Genomic DNA, 18,087 nt, shown 5'->3' with positions numbered 1-18,087 from the left:
TTCATACACACGCTGTGCCAATGCTCTGCCGCTGAATTGCACTCCTAGCCCTACTGCAACTCCACTAAAGAGAAAGGATTTTATAGCTGAGATGATTCATTTGTGGCCCCTGAGCACTGACCTAATCATAGGGAGATGCAAGGTGTCGTCTGTAACTACACACTTGAAAAATACTTTGGCACAAATGACAAGATATTGTAAATGTTTTGTAAATATGTAAAATTTTGTAATATTTATAATTTTTTTAATGTGAAATTTGCACAAAGCATGATATTTAACAGCCCAAATGAGCAAAGAACTCTTTGGGAACACTGTCTACAGAAGAAAAGGTGTTTTGGAACTGGGCTGTGAAACAGAAGCAGCACCGATCAGCATAGGAAGGGCAGAAGTGGCGGCTGTAGCTCTGCACTCCTTTCTCCTCTCCAGTGAGACGGGCTAACAGACAGGATGTGTGTGCCTTACTGTGTTTCTAGCTCCTGAGGCTGGACAGACTGCAGGACAATTCCAGACACGGACAGCAGAGGGCGTGGGTGTCTGGCCACAGTGGCAGGGCCAGCAGCCTCATCACCGGTCCGGTTCTAGTGAACATGTTCAGCAGCCGTCTGCACAGCAACCTAGCCAGCCCGAGGTCTTCCAGGTGAGCGGGCAAAGACTTCAGGACAGAAACTAGGATGGAGTGGATGGGAGGAGAGACGGAGAAGGGAGCGTGCCCGGAGTAAGGTATTGGCTGGTTGGAGGTGTGTGTGTGAGAAGACGGGATGTGTGGGGATCGGTGTCAGTAACTGAGAAGTGTGAATTGAGTCTGATGCCCGCCCTCTCGGCAGACTGGACGGCGGTAGTGATTTGACACAGCATGGAAAGCTGAAGAAAGTTATTTTAGCTCATTCACAGAGATCCGTATCCTTAGTTCATAGTAGCTCTGGGTTCAAGATGGGCAAGACAATTTTTCAGAAGTGTATGAAGCCGTGGCCTGTAATCCTAGCACCCTGGAAGGCTAAGGCAGACCGATTATAAGTTGGAAACAAGCCTGAGCAAGTTAGAGACACCCTGTCTCAAAATACAGAAGGGCTAGGGATAGCTCGGGGTGAAGGCCCTGGGTTCAGTCCCCACTACCAAAAATAAGTATGTAAAACAGAACACAGGGGCGGTTATAAAGGCCTGTTCACACAAGTCCTAAGGGGACCATAAGAGTGAACAGATTAAGCTTGGACAAAGGACCAGGTCACGTAAAGCATAGAGTGCAGAAGGCGAAATAGACTTTGGTGGAAAACTAGTAGGGTGGTGTCTACGACAGCTTATGTGAAATACGGCAAGCAGGCTTTTCTCCCTTTGAAAATACCAGGTAGGAGGAGGAGAGAAAAAGTCATTGCAGGAACTGTAGAAGAAGGAAGACAGAAGGAGCTGGGGAAAAGGCTGTGGTCTGAGGAGTCAGAGCGCTTGAATAAGGAAGGCTGAGAGAGCTCAGCACAGCAGGGACTCCTTGGGATGCTGGGGGAGAACTTGCTAAATGTAAGGGTATGGGACTAAAATATAATCTTTTTCTTTCATTAGGAGATGCTATCCATGCTGGGAGACCAGAGCAACAGCTACAACAATGAAGAATTTCCTGATCTAACTATGTTTCCCTCCTTTTCAGAATAGAACTATTGGGGTGAGGATAAGGGGTGGGGGAGAAAAAATACTGTTTGTTTTTTAAAAACAAATCTTTTGTAAACAGAATAAAAGTTCCTCTCCCTTCCCTTCCCTCACCCCTCACATGTACCCCTCTCTCCCTGCTGGACCTTCCTAGCTCCCACCCTTGCCTCACTGAGATAACATTTGTAGATGAGATGAAATGAATCCCCAAGGCCTTTAGCACTCTGAAAATCGAGGCTAGGAGAGGTAGAATGGCTCTCCTTACATCTCCTGACCAGAAGTTGCACAGTGATAATTTGTGCCGGGGTGAAGGGACAGGTTAGAAGAACCTACACCTACTATTTATTTGCCTTGGAGACTATGGCCAATTTTGGAAAGAAATTCTGAATTGGGTGGAAAAGAAGGAGAAATACCCTCACAGTTGAGCACCATGAAACATGGTAGGTATTGTGGGGCTTTAGGAAGTGAGTACAGGTTCTTTCTGTTACCTGTGAGCAGTTCTTCTGGAAGGAAACATGTGCGAGTGAGCATCGGTGCATCTGTGTGTGTGTCTGTGTCTGTGTGTCTGTGTATTTGTGTTTCTTCCTCCCTACGAGGGAGTTATGCAAATCTGTCCCAGATTTTATCTTTGACTTTCTGTATGCTCTTCAAAGAGTTCTAAGGCGTTAAATCTTCCAAGTATTCTCCACTTAGTATTGCAGCCAAAGAGTATTTCAATAGATATCTTTGCTGCACTTCTATCTGTGCCCAGCCAAAGTGCAACTGTAGGCAAAGTCTTGTTGATAATGGTTGGTCTCTTACCAAACATATTTAGTGATAAAGCTGGATCAGTCCCGCTTTTGGTGCTCACCGTACTTGGAAAGATCGGCAAACATTACCGAAATAGGCTGGCAAGATAAACACTTTTAGAAACCTTAGACTTGTCCATAAGGTTAATGCTGCATATTTCTGTCAGAATCACACATGATGTGTGTTGTATAGAGGTTATTTCTGCATGGAAACTCAACTTCTTGGATTAACAGTCCCAGTGAAAATCCTCACTGTTGAAGTGTAAAACAGATACCAAGTCTCTTGCAAAATAGCCTCTTTTATTCCATCCTTAAAAATCTCTCATCTAGCAAGAAGCAGATTCCAGCCTCTTCTGGCCTGTAAGTCTTTCCTCTTTGCTCCCCCTCCAATGTTGAGGTTGGATTTTGCTTTAGAGCACAAGTATAATAATTCTGTGTGCTATGGGGTCCTGGACTCCCACCCTAACAGGGTCACTTGGTAATTATAGCCATATAATTGTGGATACAGGTTACTGCTCTCACCCTTTACCTTCCTCAGGTAAATCACGTGTACCAGCCTTGTAAAATTTTTTTAGGGCCTGGGATGTAACTCAGTGGCACTGTACCTGCCTGGCAAGCACGAGGTCCTAAGTTTGATCTCTGGTACCGCCCCCCAAAAACAATTTTTTTTTAACTGGCTCCAGCTAGCATGTAAGTGCAAGACTGAGTAGATTGGAAGACATGTTAAGTGTATTTGTAGGAGACTTAGGAGCACAGACAACCTTGGAGAGGCTGAGGGATGTTACTTACTGGTCTCTTCCTTCTGTCTCCAGTCTGGTGCCAGGTAATGCAGTGGAAAGGAGACAATTTATTTTTTTATGCTATGTGCACACATACAGTATACATATATATTTATATCACAATTTATGAAACCAAAAAGTTGAGTTTCCAATGGAATCCTTGTTTTTTAATAATCAATTGTTTTTAAATGTGATCAAGACTATAATATTGTACAGTTATAGGGTTTTGGGGGGGGGGGACCTGGGAGGGAGAAGATGCTCTGGGGGTTTTGTTTCTGCTTTTCCTTCAGGGTTTTATTTTTGATTGTTTTTTGTTTTGTTTTGTTTTTTTGTTGGCCATTTCTGTATTGCTGGCATCTGTGCTAATACAGTGGCAAAAATAATGACATGTAGCAAAGATTTTAAAACAAAATATTTTTCCTTTTGTAAACGTTCTTGTGTTGTGTGATCTCGATTGCGACTTTATTACTCCTTTTCGGCTCATAAACAGCAGACATTCACAACTAAAGGAATCCATAGATTGAGCTCCAAACACACAGTGTGAGTCTTTCATTTCAGGGATCAGACATCATAGGGCCTTGATCACTCAGCTCGCTTCCTCCTCACTCGTCCTCCTGACCCTGACGCATTCTGAGTAAGATTGGCCAGGATGTTCTGACCACACTCTGTGGGGGTGGGGGTTGCCCAAGCCTTTGAGAGAGATGGGGGAAGAGTTGGGGTTCCAAACCACTGGGCACATCTGGATACCTCTCTCCCTGTTAAGTCCTTTGGGTTAAAAAGAATTAGGGCTTGGGAATTTGTTTTTGTTTTGTTTTTTGAGACAGGGTCTCACAAGGTAGCTTAGTCTGGCCTTGAACTCACTTTTAGCCCAGGCTGGCCTCAACAGGAGATGATCCTCCTGCCTCAGCCTCCCAAGTACTGGGATTTATGGGCATGCGCCACAACACCTAGCTCAGGATTGGGAAATTTAAACTCTTCAAGTCTGGACCTGGTTTCCCTCTAGAAGGGCTAGATGTGGTTCATTAACAACTCAAGGTCCAGAGGCATAAGTATGTTCTTGAGAGCTTATTCGTGGAATCCAGCTTAGAACTGAATCTAAATTCCATGTCTTACCCTTTATTCCAGGGATCATCTTTTCATCTCTCCCCACATCTGTTTATGGAAGAAAATTAAGTTGGGTGGGGTAGCTGAGCTAAACTCATGATTTGTCACATGGGTAGGGTTCAGGGAAGCATTTGCAGAAGCTCATGTGATCTCCTGGATTGGGGATTTTAACAGTTGAGGCATAATGCTCATCAGACACCCTACCATCTTAGGCTTTAGCAGCAGAGTCCGCAGGAGTGCACCAGTTCATTGATTCAGGCGTGCACCAGTTCATTGATTCAGGCGCTGCCCGAAACAGCCAGGAGCACTGGCTACTTCAGACCAGTTTCATCTGACTTTCTCCGCAGATCCTCCCTCTACAAAATCACATTAGGCCGGGAAAGCTATTCCCCTTCCTAGAAGCAGTGGCATCTTCAGACAACCACCTCATAAAACACGAACAACTTTGGACCCTGTGTCTTGCCTTACTTATGTTACTTCTAGCCTTTTGTGTTTATTCTGTTATTCCAGAGGTGTGGGTCAGCCACAACTTTAAAAACAGGTTTCAGTGTTAGGTGGGTCTGGGTGATAACAAAGGAAAAGATGCAGTGTATTATAATAAAGGATTTAAAGGAGGAGGATGAGGAAGACCAAGGCTGTGTCCGTCATTTCCCCATTAAAGGAGAAAGTGTACCCCAACTCGAGCAATGTGCACTGTCTTTTGTCTGCCTCTAGAGAGTCATGTGAGACTTAAGTAGCAGCTCTTCATCCTGGCACACACTGCGCAGACAGGAACACTGCAAACATGCTGCCTCCTTCCACCCTTACCCCCCTAACATTTCTGTCCCCGCCTCCCTGTCTTATCCAAATTTTCCAGCCAACTGCTGTGGCTGACTTCCGCAATCCTGATGGAATAAATCTAGCACCCTTGGCCTCATTAGCCACATTTCCTGCCTGAAAGGACCCCAGACGAGATTCCCAGCTTCAGGTAACATTTTCAACTTATTAGATCGTTTAGCTTCTTAGTCTGTTTAAGAGAATCGGATGTAGTGAGTTGGGGATCAAAATGAACTTTATAGGCTCTGGATGAAAACAGATGCCCTTCTTAGTTCATTTCCTGGCCAGATAAAACCTGCCTGTAAGTCTAGGATTCCTCGTATGGCCGTACGTACCATACGCTTGTTAGTACATGCTAAGTAAAAGCGAAGGACTAGGAAATCCTCTGCTCGTAGCTCAAAAGCAGCCAGTCATTTTCTCCTTGGACCAGAAGAGTTAACTGACTGAGGAGGAGTAAGAACAGTACCAGTTGGTGGTAGCTTCATATTTCTGTGCTGGCATCTCTAGGCCCTTAACATGCCAGCTATTAAATGTCCTGTTGGACATTTTGCCAATTTGTAAAGATTACATAAAAATGAACTATAAACTTAGCGCTGCATGGTTCGTATGACTTGCTGGAGACTGGATTGTTCTTAAACTGAAGGACTCGCAGTTAAACCAGTGCAGGAAATGAGCGAGGCTTGGCTTTGAAGAAAGCTGTTTTTAAAAATCTGTGAATTTAATCATTATAGGACATTGCTCTTCCATTCTACATTTTTCTAACCTTGACTGAGTCTTTTGCCCTGTGAGGCAGCAACAGATGTTTATTGTTGGAAAAAAAAAAAGAAACGTCCCGTCCACAGCATCTGGTTGAGATTAGCCCAGTTTCCTGCCTAAGGGGGAGGGGAAGTGTATGAGAGTGAGGAGAATAAATGCCTCAGTTAAATGAGGAAATACTGTCAACTCTTCCCCTCTCCTCTCCTGGCAAGATCTGGAAGTGTTGACTTAGGCATTCCAGGAAGAAAAGCTGAAAATCTGTGTATCCTCCAGTGCCATTCCCATCTTATTCTTACTTTGTCCAACCCCAACGTTGAAGACAGTTTCAAAGCCCATCCCAGTTGTCTGGCCTCCAGCCCATTTCTGGTTGTGTGTGTGTGTGTGTGTGTGTATTGTATTTCCCTGTCAGACTTCTTGGAACCAGAGAAACCTATATCTCGTGCAAACCCAGGCTCTTCCTCTCATTGTTTTACCATGAAAACCACCCTCAATTCCTTGTCTGCCTTCCTCAGAGAGCCAAGTTTTCCTCTGTCTCAGGGCTCAGAGGAAGGGCTTCTTATCTGGATTCATGAGTCCCCAAGGATTATTGCCCGTGCATTATTATCTTTTCTCCTGAGAGCAGCTGTACTTCTATTAGCTTTTGAATGAAACCTGTGACTCCTCAAGGGTTAAGAGCAACCTCTCAGGAGTACGGCTCCACCTCTTCATCCTAAGCCAGGATGTGGCTCCCCTGCCACATGGAAGAGTCTCCCCAATTATTCCCTTCCCCAGGATGTGGGGGCTCCAGGTTCTGCTGCTGCCCGTGGTGAGCCTTGCGCTGTACCCCGAGGAGATACTGGACCCTCAGTGGGAGCTATGGAAGAAGACCTACCGGAAGCAGTATAATGGCAAGGTGCCTGGGGCCGGGAGCGCGGTGGGAGAGTTGGGTGTCAGGTCTCCGTTCTGGTTCCCTTCCTGAATCCAAATAAAGAACTTTATTCCAACAAAGTAAACCTGTCTTGTTCCCCAGCTTCATGTCCGTACCTCAGCTCATTTGTCAAAACCTACTCATCCTTGGCTGTGCAGTTGTCTTGACCAAGGGTATAGCTCAGTGGTACAGCCCTTGCCTAGCGTGTGCAAGGTCCTGGGTTCTGCACCACCACAAAAAAAAAAAATCCTATTGATTCTATTAATCTCAGCAATTTTCTATTGATCGTTCCAGAGCTTTGCATTATATTATTTGTATTTGTTTACATATTTCTTTTTGTATACTCTTAATCCATGGTTCCTCAACTAGACTACTTTTCACAATTTTTTGTTTTTTCTTCTGGTAGCAAAGATCGAGCTCAGGACCTTGCACTTGCCAGGCAGGTGTGGCATCACTGAGCTAAACCCCGGCCCCATTTTATAGTTTTAAGTTGCATCTTTTCTCCACAGTACTATCTATGTAACTGTACGTGTATGTCAGTAGGTGCAAGTATGACAATGCTCTGTTTAGGTGGATGAAATCTCTCGGCGCTTAATTTGGGAGAGAAACCTAAAGCATATTTCCATCCATAACCTGGAGGCCTCTCTAGGCGTCCACACGTACGAGCTGTCCATGAACCACCTGGGAGACCTGGTGAGTCAAGCCTTAGCCACCGGCCCACCTGCCATGTCTGCTTTAACTTCCTGCTAATGCCTGGTCTCTCTCTTCTTTGTCTCAGACCAGTGAAGAAGTGGTTCAGAAGATGACTGGGCTCAAAGTCCCTCCCTCTCATTCCCACAGTAACGACACCTACATCCCAGACTGGGAAGGCAGGGTTCCCGATTCTGTCGACTACCGGAAGAAGGGCTATGTTACTCCTGTCAAGAACCAGGTACTCTCTTGTGTGCACACAGATAACCTGGCACGGCCTGTGCCTTTTGCTGGTGTTTCAGTCTTGAAGTAGGCGGGTACCAGGAAATAGGGAGAGAAAAATTAAGGTATGTCTCTCTGTGCTAAGAGAATACAGCTCTGTTCTGTTACTGAACTCATTACCTATTTTTGTACATTTGTTTCTGAATCTTCTTTGTTACAAATAGTGTTGCAGTAAGTGCTCGTGTGTGTGTGTGTGTGTGTGTGTGTGTGTGTGTGTGTGTGTGAGTTGTAGAAATATTTAGTAAAAAAAATTGGAAATGTTTGGTCACAGTTTCCAGGGCCAGGGATTTAGCTCAGCGGTTTGGTGGCCTGCCTTGCAAGCGCAAGGACCCTAGTTCAATCCCCGTAAAAAAAAAAAAAAAAAAAAAAAAGCAAAGGGTCACAGTTTCCAAAAAGTTTTTACAATCTTACTTTCTTGCCAATATGAGAATGCCACTTTTCTATAATATTAACACAGGTTTTTATCAATAAGATGAACAGTGGAGCTGGGTGTGAGGTACATGCCTAAAAGTCCCAGCTACTTGGGAAGCTGAGGCAGGAGGATCCAAAGTTCGAGAACACCCTAGGCAATTTAAAGAGACCCTGTCTCAAAATGAACATTTAAAAAGGCGGTCTAGCTCTGCAGTAGAGTCCTCAGGGTTGAATCCCCAGTACTGCAAAATAAAATTAAATTAAATTTAAAATAATAATTAACATTTATTTGGGCTGGGGATTTAGCTCAGTGGTTCCGCTGCCTGCCTTGTAAGCACAAGAACCCAAGTTCGATTCCCGGTACCAAAAAAAAAAAAACAAACAAACAAACATTTATTTAACAAATTACTATATATTTCTCCCCTAGAACCTACCAGGTAACTACAGTGGTAGGCAGTAGAGATACAAAGTGGCTAATAAATAACCTGTTCCTGTGTCCTCAAGAACTTTTCTATCTTAAAAGATCAAGAAAGGAAAAAAGCTACACTCTGTCAGCATAAACAAATTCTAATTTCTTAATCTTCATGAAACTAAGTACACTAAGGACAAGATTCACATTGTACAGGTAAGAAACTGAGGCACCGAGTGCCGCAGTGACTTGCCCAAGGCCACGCAGCTAGTGTACCATGCGTGTTGGAACAGGGCCCAGGAGCCGCCTCCACAGACTGGCGTCTGCTTTCTCTCTGTACGGCAGCTCCGGGCCCACAGTTACCTGCAGCAGCAGGAGTAGGCAGGGGATTTAGTGAGGGGAACAGAAAGGCCTCACCACCCAGACAGTATGCGTGTGGGTTTGTAAGGTGCACCAGGGATGTCATCGGGCAGGCGGAGAGAAGACAGGGACCGTGTGAAGCCCAGGACTGACCGTCTCTCTGCACGCCTCTCAGGGTCAGTGCGGTTCCTGCTGGGCTTTCAGCTCCGTGGGCGCCCTGGAGGGCCAGCTCAAGAAGAAGACGGGCAAGCTCTTAAATCTGAGTCCCCAGAACCTGGTGGACTGTGTGTATGAGAACGACGGCTGTGGTGGCGGCTACATGACCAACGCCTTCCAGTACGTGCAGCAGAACCGGGGCATCGACTCCGAGGACGCCTACCCGTACGTGGGCCAGGTGAGGCCGCGGCGCTGCTCCCCGCTGTCAGGGCTGCTCCTTCCCCAGCGTGGCAGTGCTTCCTGGGAGCGATTCCAGAAATTTCGTTTTCTGTTATCTAACTCGGCTTTCTTGCTGGGATAATTTCTCACTGAAGGATTTCTCATGAAAATGATTTCTGTAATCTAGGGGGAACTTTGGGGAGCTTAAACTGCCATTGCTTCTATCTCTCTGCCTTGGATATGAGAGGGGATAGATTATCCTGTAACCTCTGCACGGGTCTTGATAACCTGCTAAATTCCTTGTGCCTACAAACCACAAAACTAACCTTGCTATTTTCATGAATCATGTGACTTGTTTGTTTGTTTATTTATTTATTTTTTGGAGACTGGGTATGTGGTCCAGGCTGGCCTTGAACTCAAGGTGATCCTCCTGCCTCAGCCTCCCCGAAGTACTGGGATTATAGGCATGTACCACCATGCCTGGCCATGTGGCTTTGTTTTACATGAGTTTAATGAAGTTTGGGGAACATTTAATCAGATTATGTGAATGAACATGCTAACGAATAAAATGAGAGAACAAACAAGTTACTTCATATTAAGTATATAATTTTGGAGATAAAGGATTATCTCTTTCTCCATGATTTTTGTTGTTGTTGTTATTGTTTTTTGGTACCAGGGGTTGAACTCGGGGCCTTTTGCCATGGTTCTTTAATAATAGGATCTTTCTTCTCCAAAAGGAGGCAATCTGAGGGATTTGAAATATATATGCGGGGCTGATGGGTAAAATAACACGAGCCTTCGGAGCAAGGGTTGCAGATCTGAGTAGTAAACTCGATGGTTGCCATGCACTAAACTGTGTAGTTCGTGCGATTCTTCTTTTCTTTTTTTCCTGTTTTGGTACCAGGATCGAACTTGGGACCTTGTGCTTACCAAGCAGGTGGCAGAACCACTCGTCTAAATCCCTGGCCCTGGTGCATTTTCTTTTAATTCTCGCAGCATCATTGTAAGGTAGACTTGACTTCATTTGATAGGCAAGGAAATTAAGATTGAAGAAATTAAAAGAACGTACTCCAATTCACACCAGAGGTGTAGAACAGAGGTAAGATATCTGACACAGGCTTTTGTAGGCACATGCGTGAAAATTCTGTACTACGATATGATACCTTGGAACAAAATTGGCTCTTAGGGTATGTGTATATAAAATTTTACTGTATCATGTCCACTTTAATTGGCTACTAAAAGAATTTGGAGGGCCAGGGATTTAGCTCAGTGGTTCCACGGCCATCCTTGCAAGCACAAGGAGCCAAGTTCGATCCCCAGTACCAAGAAACAAAAAACACAGAGTTGGAAAATTACAAACTAAACTGCCAAGTCAGCGTCACTTTATATGCTTTTATTTCTGTCGCTGATGAGAACATAATCCACAAAACTGCCTCACGCTAGTGTCCCCGATGTAGAGGTGAAGGCCCAGGTCCTCCCTCTGTTGAGCTTTGGCCTTGGCCTTCTCCCCGCACAGCAGCTGGTGCCTCCCTGCCCTCTGAGCCTCACACATGCTACAAGGCCAGAAGTTGACGTGTGTGTGTGTGTGTGTGTGTGTGTGTGTGTGTGCATGTGCGTCCACTGGGGACTGAACCCAGCACCTTCATCCTGATCTACATCCTCAGCTGTGTTTTTGTTTGAGACAGGGTCTCGCTAAGTTGCCCAGGCTGTGCTCTAACATGTGACCCTCCTGCCTCGGCCTCCCAGAATGCTGGGATTGTAGTCATGACCCACCCTGCCTGGCTATGACTTGTGCCTTTTACAAAAATCTTATTTGGGAAATCTTTCTGTACCCTGAAGTAAGAAAAGCAGTATCTCTTCTTTATATGTTTTAATTTTCCTTATTTATGTCTTTTTTGTTTTGTTTTGTTTTTTTTGAGACAGGGTCTCACTATGTAGTGGAGACTGACCTGGAACTCACTGTGTAGTCCAGGCAGGTCTCGAACTACAGCGATCCTCCTGCCTCAGCTTCCTGAGTGCTGGGATTACAGGCGTGCGCCCCCACGCCCAGCTTTCCGTGTTTATGTCTTTAAACCACCTGGAGCTGATGTTTGTGTGTGGGAAAAGGCAGGAGCCCTTTTTTATATTCTTTTCTTAGTTTCCTGAAATGGTGAAGAGGAACAGAACGTTACTGCACTGATGCTACTCAAAACTTCGGTCTAGTTTCTCACTGACCAACTCATGGCCCGTTGCTTTGTTTGAGTTCTGTCACAGCCTTGTTTCTTCCAGGACGAAAGCTGTATGTACAACCCAACAGGCAAGGCGGCCAAGTGCCGAGGGTACAGAGAGATCCCTGTAGGCAGCGAGAAGGCGCTGAAGAGAGCTGTGGCCCGCGTGGGACCGGTGTCTGTGGCCATTGACGCGAGCCTGACCTCCTTCCAGTTCTACAGCAAGGGTGAGGAGGCCCGGACGGCGTGGGCGCAGTGTTCTGGGGCCGCGTCCTCCGTGCAGTGCCGTGGCCCCCGTGGTCGGGTGCCAGGCGGGGACCCTGGTGTCCTGTGGGCGGCTCTCGGCTTGCAGCGAGTGTCGCGCGGCTGTTTTCCAGGTGTGTATTACGATGAAAGCTGCAACGGGGACAATCTGAACCACGCTCTGCTGGCAGTGGGGTATGGGATCCACAGGGGACACAAGCACTGGATACTTAAGAACAGGTAGGGCGGGGACACCGCCGTGTCGCTGACCCTGTGACACTCCACGTACCAGTTCCCGGGGCTCCTTTCTTCCTCCCGGACCAGGCTCTTCCGTTCTGCCATGCGGCTGGCCTTACCTCTGAAGCTGGCTCGGGTGGTCGGACGGTAGTGCGGAGGGGCGTCACTGTCCTGCGCAAACGAGCCGCTCCCTTCCTGCAGCCCTCCCGGCCCGGCTCTCCCTGCAGGCCTGCTCCCAGGCCGCCGTCCGCCTGAGCCTCCCTGCCACGCAGAGCTCAGACGCTAGACTCGACCTGCCTTTCCGACGCAGTTTCCCTGTGCTGTCAGGCAGTTTTCGGCCCCAGGACCTTAACACATGTCCTGCCACCCTGCCTCCCTGTCGGCCTCAGCCCTCCCCGTCACCCCAGTCCCTCGGGTCCACACTTGGCCTGTTTTCATCCTCTTGCTGAGTGGTAGTACTCTCGGGATTATACCTTTTTTCCTCTTTGCCCCTTTAAATACGTTAAAGGCAAAAGTCACCTTGCTCAATTTTGTATGCCTTCGGTACCTAGCACTCTACAGTAAGAGTTTCAAAGAATAAACGGACTAAGTATTTTTCTTGATTGGTCTTCCAGCTGGGGAGAAGACTGGGGAAACAAAGGCTACGTTCTCCTGGCTCGAAATAAGAACAACACCTGTGGCATCGCCAACCTGGCCAGCTTCCCCAAGATGTGACTGAGCCAGCCGGCCCTCTGCTCTTCAGTTCCGTCTGCGATGGCGCAGTGTCGCGATGTGCCGTGGAAGGGAGCTGTGTACCACTCTTGAGACAGATGTGGACACGCTGGGATTGTGTGCTTCATTTCTTCACTCCGCGGTGCTGCGAGCGACGCCCCTGCTGCTTTCCTTCTAGCCCCCCGAGGACTGTCCTCTGGGCCCGCACGCAGGAACCCCTGCCCGGTGTGGGTGCATGGCTGAGACGTGCCGCAGCCTCGCCTGGCTGTGCTGTCCCGGGGCTGTGCTGTCCCGGGGCTGTGCTGTCCCGGGGCTGTGCTGGGGAGGCCGTCGAGTGGGGGCTGGATTCCCGGGCATGCGGACCAGATAGCGCTCAGCACCCCGGAAGACTAAGGCCACCCACCAGCCTTTGCAGTTCGAGTTCCCTTCCATAGCCTCGAGGTAGAGACGGCCAGTGTCCTCCACTCCAGTTCACAAGTGTATGCATAGGTCTTGGGTGCGGGTTCGCAAGACAGAAGAAATGTTTTCTTTTTCCTTCTTTGCATTTTTGAAATAAAGTATTTATCTCTTGGCTACAGTTTAATAAACAGCATTTAATACACATTCTTTTTTGGTACCGAGGATCAAACTCGGGACCTTGCGCTTGCAAGGCATGTGGTGGAACCACTGAGTTAAATCCCCAGCCCAGTACACATTCATTGCGTGTTGATACAGTGCTGGCTGTTGGGAGACAAAAAGATGAATAACAATATTCCTCTACTTGATATTCACAGTCTGACTGGAAAGACTGTTGCATAATCGTCCCGGGTCACTATGCGTTCAACCCTTCCACAGGATTTATCAGGTACTTATTCTGTACTTGTGCTGTGCTTCTGGGACTAAGGGGATCTCAGTGTTTAGTGCTGTCTGTGGGTGGGCCAGATTAAGTGACAAGCTTACCAGAGTTGAGAAATACCTTTCATCTGTTTCTGAGGGTCTAGAACCCAAACTTTTGCTGTCATTAAAAGAGGGAATACGAATCCTTTACTAATAACTTTCAACACGGATTCTAAAAGATTAAATCTGCATAGCTTGCTTTACCTTTTTTTCACAAAAATGTTTATCGAAGACCTGTTTTTTTTTGGTGATGGGATTTTTTGTTTTTGTTTTGTTTCTGTTTTGAGACAGGGTCTTGCTGTGTAGTTTAGGCTGGATTTGAACTCACTGTGTAGCCCAAGCTGGCCTCGAACTCACAGTGATCCTCCTGTCTCAGCCTCCCAAGGGCTGGGATTACAGGGATGCACTGCCACATCTGACAAGGACCTGTTACCACTAAAAAAGTCTCATTTATTGACTGTCTCCTATCAGGAATTCTTATTTCTTGCTATGCAAAATAATTTGGGGGGTAAATATTTATTTCCATGTAGTAAGAAGGCTGGGGATGTAGCTCAGTGACACTGCACCTGCCTCACAAGTGCAAGGTCCTGAGTTCCAACCCTGGTATTAAAAAACAAAAACAAAAACAAAAAACCCATGTAGTAAGGAATATAAGTGTAGGAGTCTAAACATGGTCCTGATTTCAAAAATACTGACTGCCAGGCTTAGTGGGATGCACCATGGTCCCAACTACTTGGGAGACACAGGCAGTAGGATCTCTTGAGCCCAGGCTTTTCGGTTTGGTCTGAGCAACACAGCAAGACCTCATCTCCAAAAGCGAAACATATTAGAGAATAAATAGTCTTTTGACAACTGTCTTTTGAAAAGCTAAGCACTTTAAAATGGGTTCTCTGGATGTTTCTGAAATAATAAAATTATTTTTTAAACTTTAAAAAATAACGTGGTATATTCATGATAGAGGCAGATAAAAGCAACGAACAATACTAACCATAGTGAAGAGAAAGCTCAGGAGTGGGTCATTACTGAGTAGATTTCAGGTGTGGTGCACTCAGATTTACCTCCAGCCCTTTTTACTTTGAGACAGAGTCCTGATGAGGTTGCCCAAGCTGGCCCTGAACTGCAGTCCTTCGCTGTAGCCTCCTGGGTAGCTGGGATTGCCCGGAGCTGTGAGAGGTCTTAACGGGCAGAGAAGCGGGGTGGAGGATCCCATCAGTCTAAGGTTCTGGGTGAACAAAGGCCCAGAGCTGTGTGGTGAACTGTGAGGCCTGCAGGACGGTGTGTGCTGAGGCTGAGGGAGAAGAGTCCCCAGTGCGCCCTGGAGGACTGCGAACGCCCACGGGGAGCCTCCAAGTCCAAACTTTATTGTGTAGGCACACGGGCATTCCGTAAGCATCAAGTATTTTTAAATAAGAAGTCATGATTAGATCTATATTTTAATAATCCTCTGGTCCTAAGGTAAAAGAGATGAAGAACAAACGGTGTAGCTTGTAATCCTAGCGCTCCAGGGGCTGAGGCAGAAGGATCACTGTGAGTTCAAGGCCAGCCTGGGCTACACAGTGAGCTCGGGGCCACTCTGGACTCCCTAGGGTGACCACGTCTCCAACAAAACAAAGCAAAATGGAAATGCAAGAGAATGGAGGGGCATCAACATTTAGGAGGCACTTACACCTACCCTTGCTTCTCAAAGAGAATAAATAGCTCACGGAGAGATGCAGAGCTCTTGTGAGTCTTGATGATGAGTTTGGCAGATAATGAAGGGCAGAAATAGCAATTTAGCAAATCTCTTCGCAATAAATCTCATGTTCAAATATTAGGCATGAGTGCACGCATGTTCCGCAATCCACAGTTGTTTTTATTGAACTTTGAAAGGACCAAAAGTAAGCTGGAGGGATGTCTGACTCTCCACTGGGAACTTCTACAGATTTTTTTTGCTTCCTGCCTAACAAACATCCTTTGGACCTGGGCATGGTGGCGAATGGCTTTAAGGCAGGAGGACAGCAAGTCTGGCCCAGCCTGTCCTGTTTGAGAAAAAGCACTGAGGATGCAGCTCAGTGCAAAGGCCCTGAGTTCAATCCCCAGGTCTGAGAATAAAATCCTTTGGTACTTCCTTTTGAGTGTATATATGGGCAACACATTTATTTCATTCCTAAATATATCTGGGCTTATTTCTGGGTTTTTTCCTAACACATTACTATGTATATCTATATACACTTTAGCAGTATCACATTTATTTTGTTTGTTTTTGTTTTGTTTTGTTTGGGGGGGGTTCTTTTCAGACAGGGTCTCACTATGTAGTTGAGACTGACCTGGAGCTCACTATGTAGCCCAGGCTGGTCTCGAACTCACAGCGATCCTCCTGCAAGTCCTGGGATTACAGGTGTGCGCCACCACAGCCGGCTAGCAGTATCACATTTAATTAATGGAGCTTTATAATGTGTTTTTGTATCTAATAGTGTTAGTCTTTTCTAGAAAATTTCCTAAATGTTCCTGCTTTTTAATTTTTTCTGTATAATCTTTATAATCAGCTTCTCAAGTTATAAAAAAATCCTGGTGTTCCGCCTCCTGCCGCGCAAGTGCAAGGTCCTGAGTTGGATCCCCAATACAGGGGGGGTGGGGGGAATCCTGCTCATGTTTTTATTTGGATCCTACTAAATTTATATTTTAACTGAGGGAAGCTGATCTCTTCCTACTATTGAATTTTCCTATCTGTTCTGGAATAATTCAGTCTCAGTGCGTGAACACTGGCCCCCAAGATACCCTTAGACCACTGAAAGCGGCAAAGCGATCCAGAATAACATCCAGGATGTGTTCCTCAGGGACCTACAGACAGAAGGGTGGTCCTGGGGAAGCAGCGGGACCAGGCATCCTAGTGACTGGGTCAGAAGTCAGGACAAAGGTGACTTCGTCTGAGCTGAACTGAAGCAAGCAAGCTCCACAGAGCACTGCGGCGGTCTTATCTATAGTGTGGGGAGAAGAGTGCCTTCCTCCGCGACAGCCGTGCAGCCGGGCCAACTTGAATCCATAAACTAAGAATAAAATGCCTTAAATATCTTTCAGGCATTCTTTTATAATTTCTTGTAGATCTTGCTAGTTTATTGATAATTTTTTTTAGAAAGTCTGCAGGGTTATTTGCAGGTGAAAATGAAGTTATTTCTAATATATCTTGTAGTTGGATGTATTTGTATATTTGAAAGATACTGATTTGTTATGTTAATTTTGTACTAAGCCACCTTATCTTTATTTTAAAATTGAGTTTATTGGTACATTTAGGTATACAGTACAGTTACAGTCATCATTGGGATCTTGTACCTTTTCATGACAGGTCTTGGTTCTCATTTTTTCCCCTCGTCCCTGCCCTCCCTTCACCCCCTCCTCCCCTCCCCCTTTACAAACACTTCATTTCCATATTTTCATTTTCTCATATTTTTTTCTTTTCCTTTATTACCTTTCCCCTACCCTTCCCACTAAGCCACCTTATCTTGAATTCTATTTTTGTTTGTAAGTTTTTCATTTGACCCTGATGGGGGGGGGTGAGTGCATATACACAGCCAAATTTTACTTCTTTCTAGTTTTTTAACCTCTAATTTCTCTCTTAATCATTTGTATCAGGTAATTCTCCAAAATGATGCTAAGTAATAGATAGGTCCTGACCGAGAAACATGTAAATATGTATAAAAATGTGGAAATTTAACTAGTCCCCATTCAGTGTAAAAACTTTTCAGTATTCTCAGCTATAAGTAGTATTGCAACTAGTGGTTGATTTTTTGTTTGTGTTTGTTTTTGTTTTGTTTTTTGAGGCAGGGTCTCACTATGTAGTTGAGACTGACCTAGGACTCACTATGTAGCCCAGGCTGGTCTTGAACTCACAGCGATCCTCCTGCCTCAGCCTCCCAATGCTAGGATTCATGCACCACCACGCCCAGCTTAGTGGTTGATTTTTTACACAATGACATTTTAACATGAACATGAAATCTAATCTGTCATTTTTAAATTTCTTTCATAATACTGGTATTAGCTAACATTCATTGAGCTTTATAAAATATATCATGTTAAGTCCTTTATATTCTGTTCTCTTATCATCACCATTTTATAGATATTAAATAGTCTGCCCCGGGTAGACTAACAGTCCCAGGTGTTCTGTTTTTCTAAATTTTTGTGGGGTTTTTTTTGTTGTTTTTGTTTGTTTGTGTTGTTGTTGAAACTGAACTGGAACTCACTATGTAGCCCAGGCTGGTCTCGAACTCACAGCAATCCTCCTGCCTCAGCCTCCCAAGTGCTGGGATTATAGGCGTGTGCCGTCCGGCTGTTTTTCTAAATTTATTACCTACTTTATGTCTTATGTATTTTTAGATGCTGTGCTTCTGTAAATGACAGGATTTTAAGTATATAAAATTCTAAGGAATTTACTGCAAAACAATTAGAACTGGTAAAATGAGTTCCATGTAGTTGTAGGATAGGACACTGACATATAAAAATTTTATTTCTGTACAATAACATTAAA

General features: G+C 45.5%; 2 protein-coding genes across 13 annotated transcripts in view; both read left to right on the top strand.

The window, feature by feature from the left end:
* The window catches only part of Arnt (aryl hydrocarbon receptor nuclear translocator), a 60,347-nt gene extending 55,169 nt beyond the window's left edge, over positions 1-5,178 (top strand). For 11 of the 12 annotated variants that reach the window (XM_010616425.3, XM_010616429.3, XM_019206378.2 and 8 more), the window contains 2 exons: positions 474-637; positions 1,552-4,062. In XM_010616425.3, the coding sequence (XP_010614727.1) occupies positions 474-637; positions 1,552-1,641 (254 nt within the window). In that variant the 3' untranslated portion in view covers positions 1,642-4,062. Of the gene's footprint in view, positions 1-473; positions 638-1,551; positions 4,063-5,162 lie in introns of those variants that run through there. The other variant, XR_778737.2, reaches the window with a different exon arrangement.
* A 12-nt stretch (positions 5,179-5,190) lies between these two features.
* Ctsk (cathepsin K) lies at positions 5,191-13,247 on the top strand. Its single transcript, XM_010616438.3, has 8 exons — positions 5,191-5,273; positions 6,650-6,770; positions 7,356-7,478; positions 7,564-7,716; positions 9,113-9,331; positions 11,581-11,746; positions 11,897-12,002; positions 12,614-13,247. Exons 2-8 carry the CDS (start codon positions 6,651-6,653, stop codon positions 12,711-12,713), a joined length of 987 nt encoding a protein of 328 aa, XP_010614740.1. The 5' UTR covers positions 5,191-5,273; position 6,650; the 3' UTR covers positions 12,714-13,247.
* Positions 13,248-18,087: the final 4,840 nt, after the last annotated feature.

The sequence above is a fragment of the Fukomys damarensis genome, unplaced genomic scaffold (assembly GCF_012274545.1).
Source record: "Fukomys damarensis isolate Sample0158 unplaced genomic scaffold, DMR_v1.0_HiC HiC_scaffold_33, whole genome shotgun sequence".
NCBI classification, from domain to species: domain Eukaryota; kingdom Metazoa; phylum Chordata; class Mammalia; order Rodentia; family Bathyergidae; genus Fukomys; species Fukomys damarensis.
This window is presented reverse-complemented; position numbering and strand designations above follow the sequence as displayed.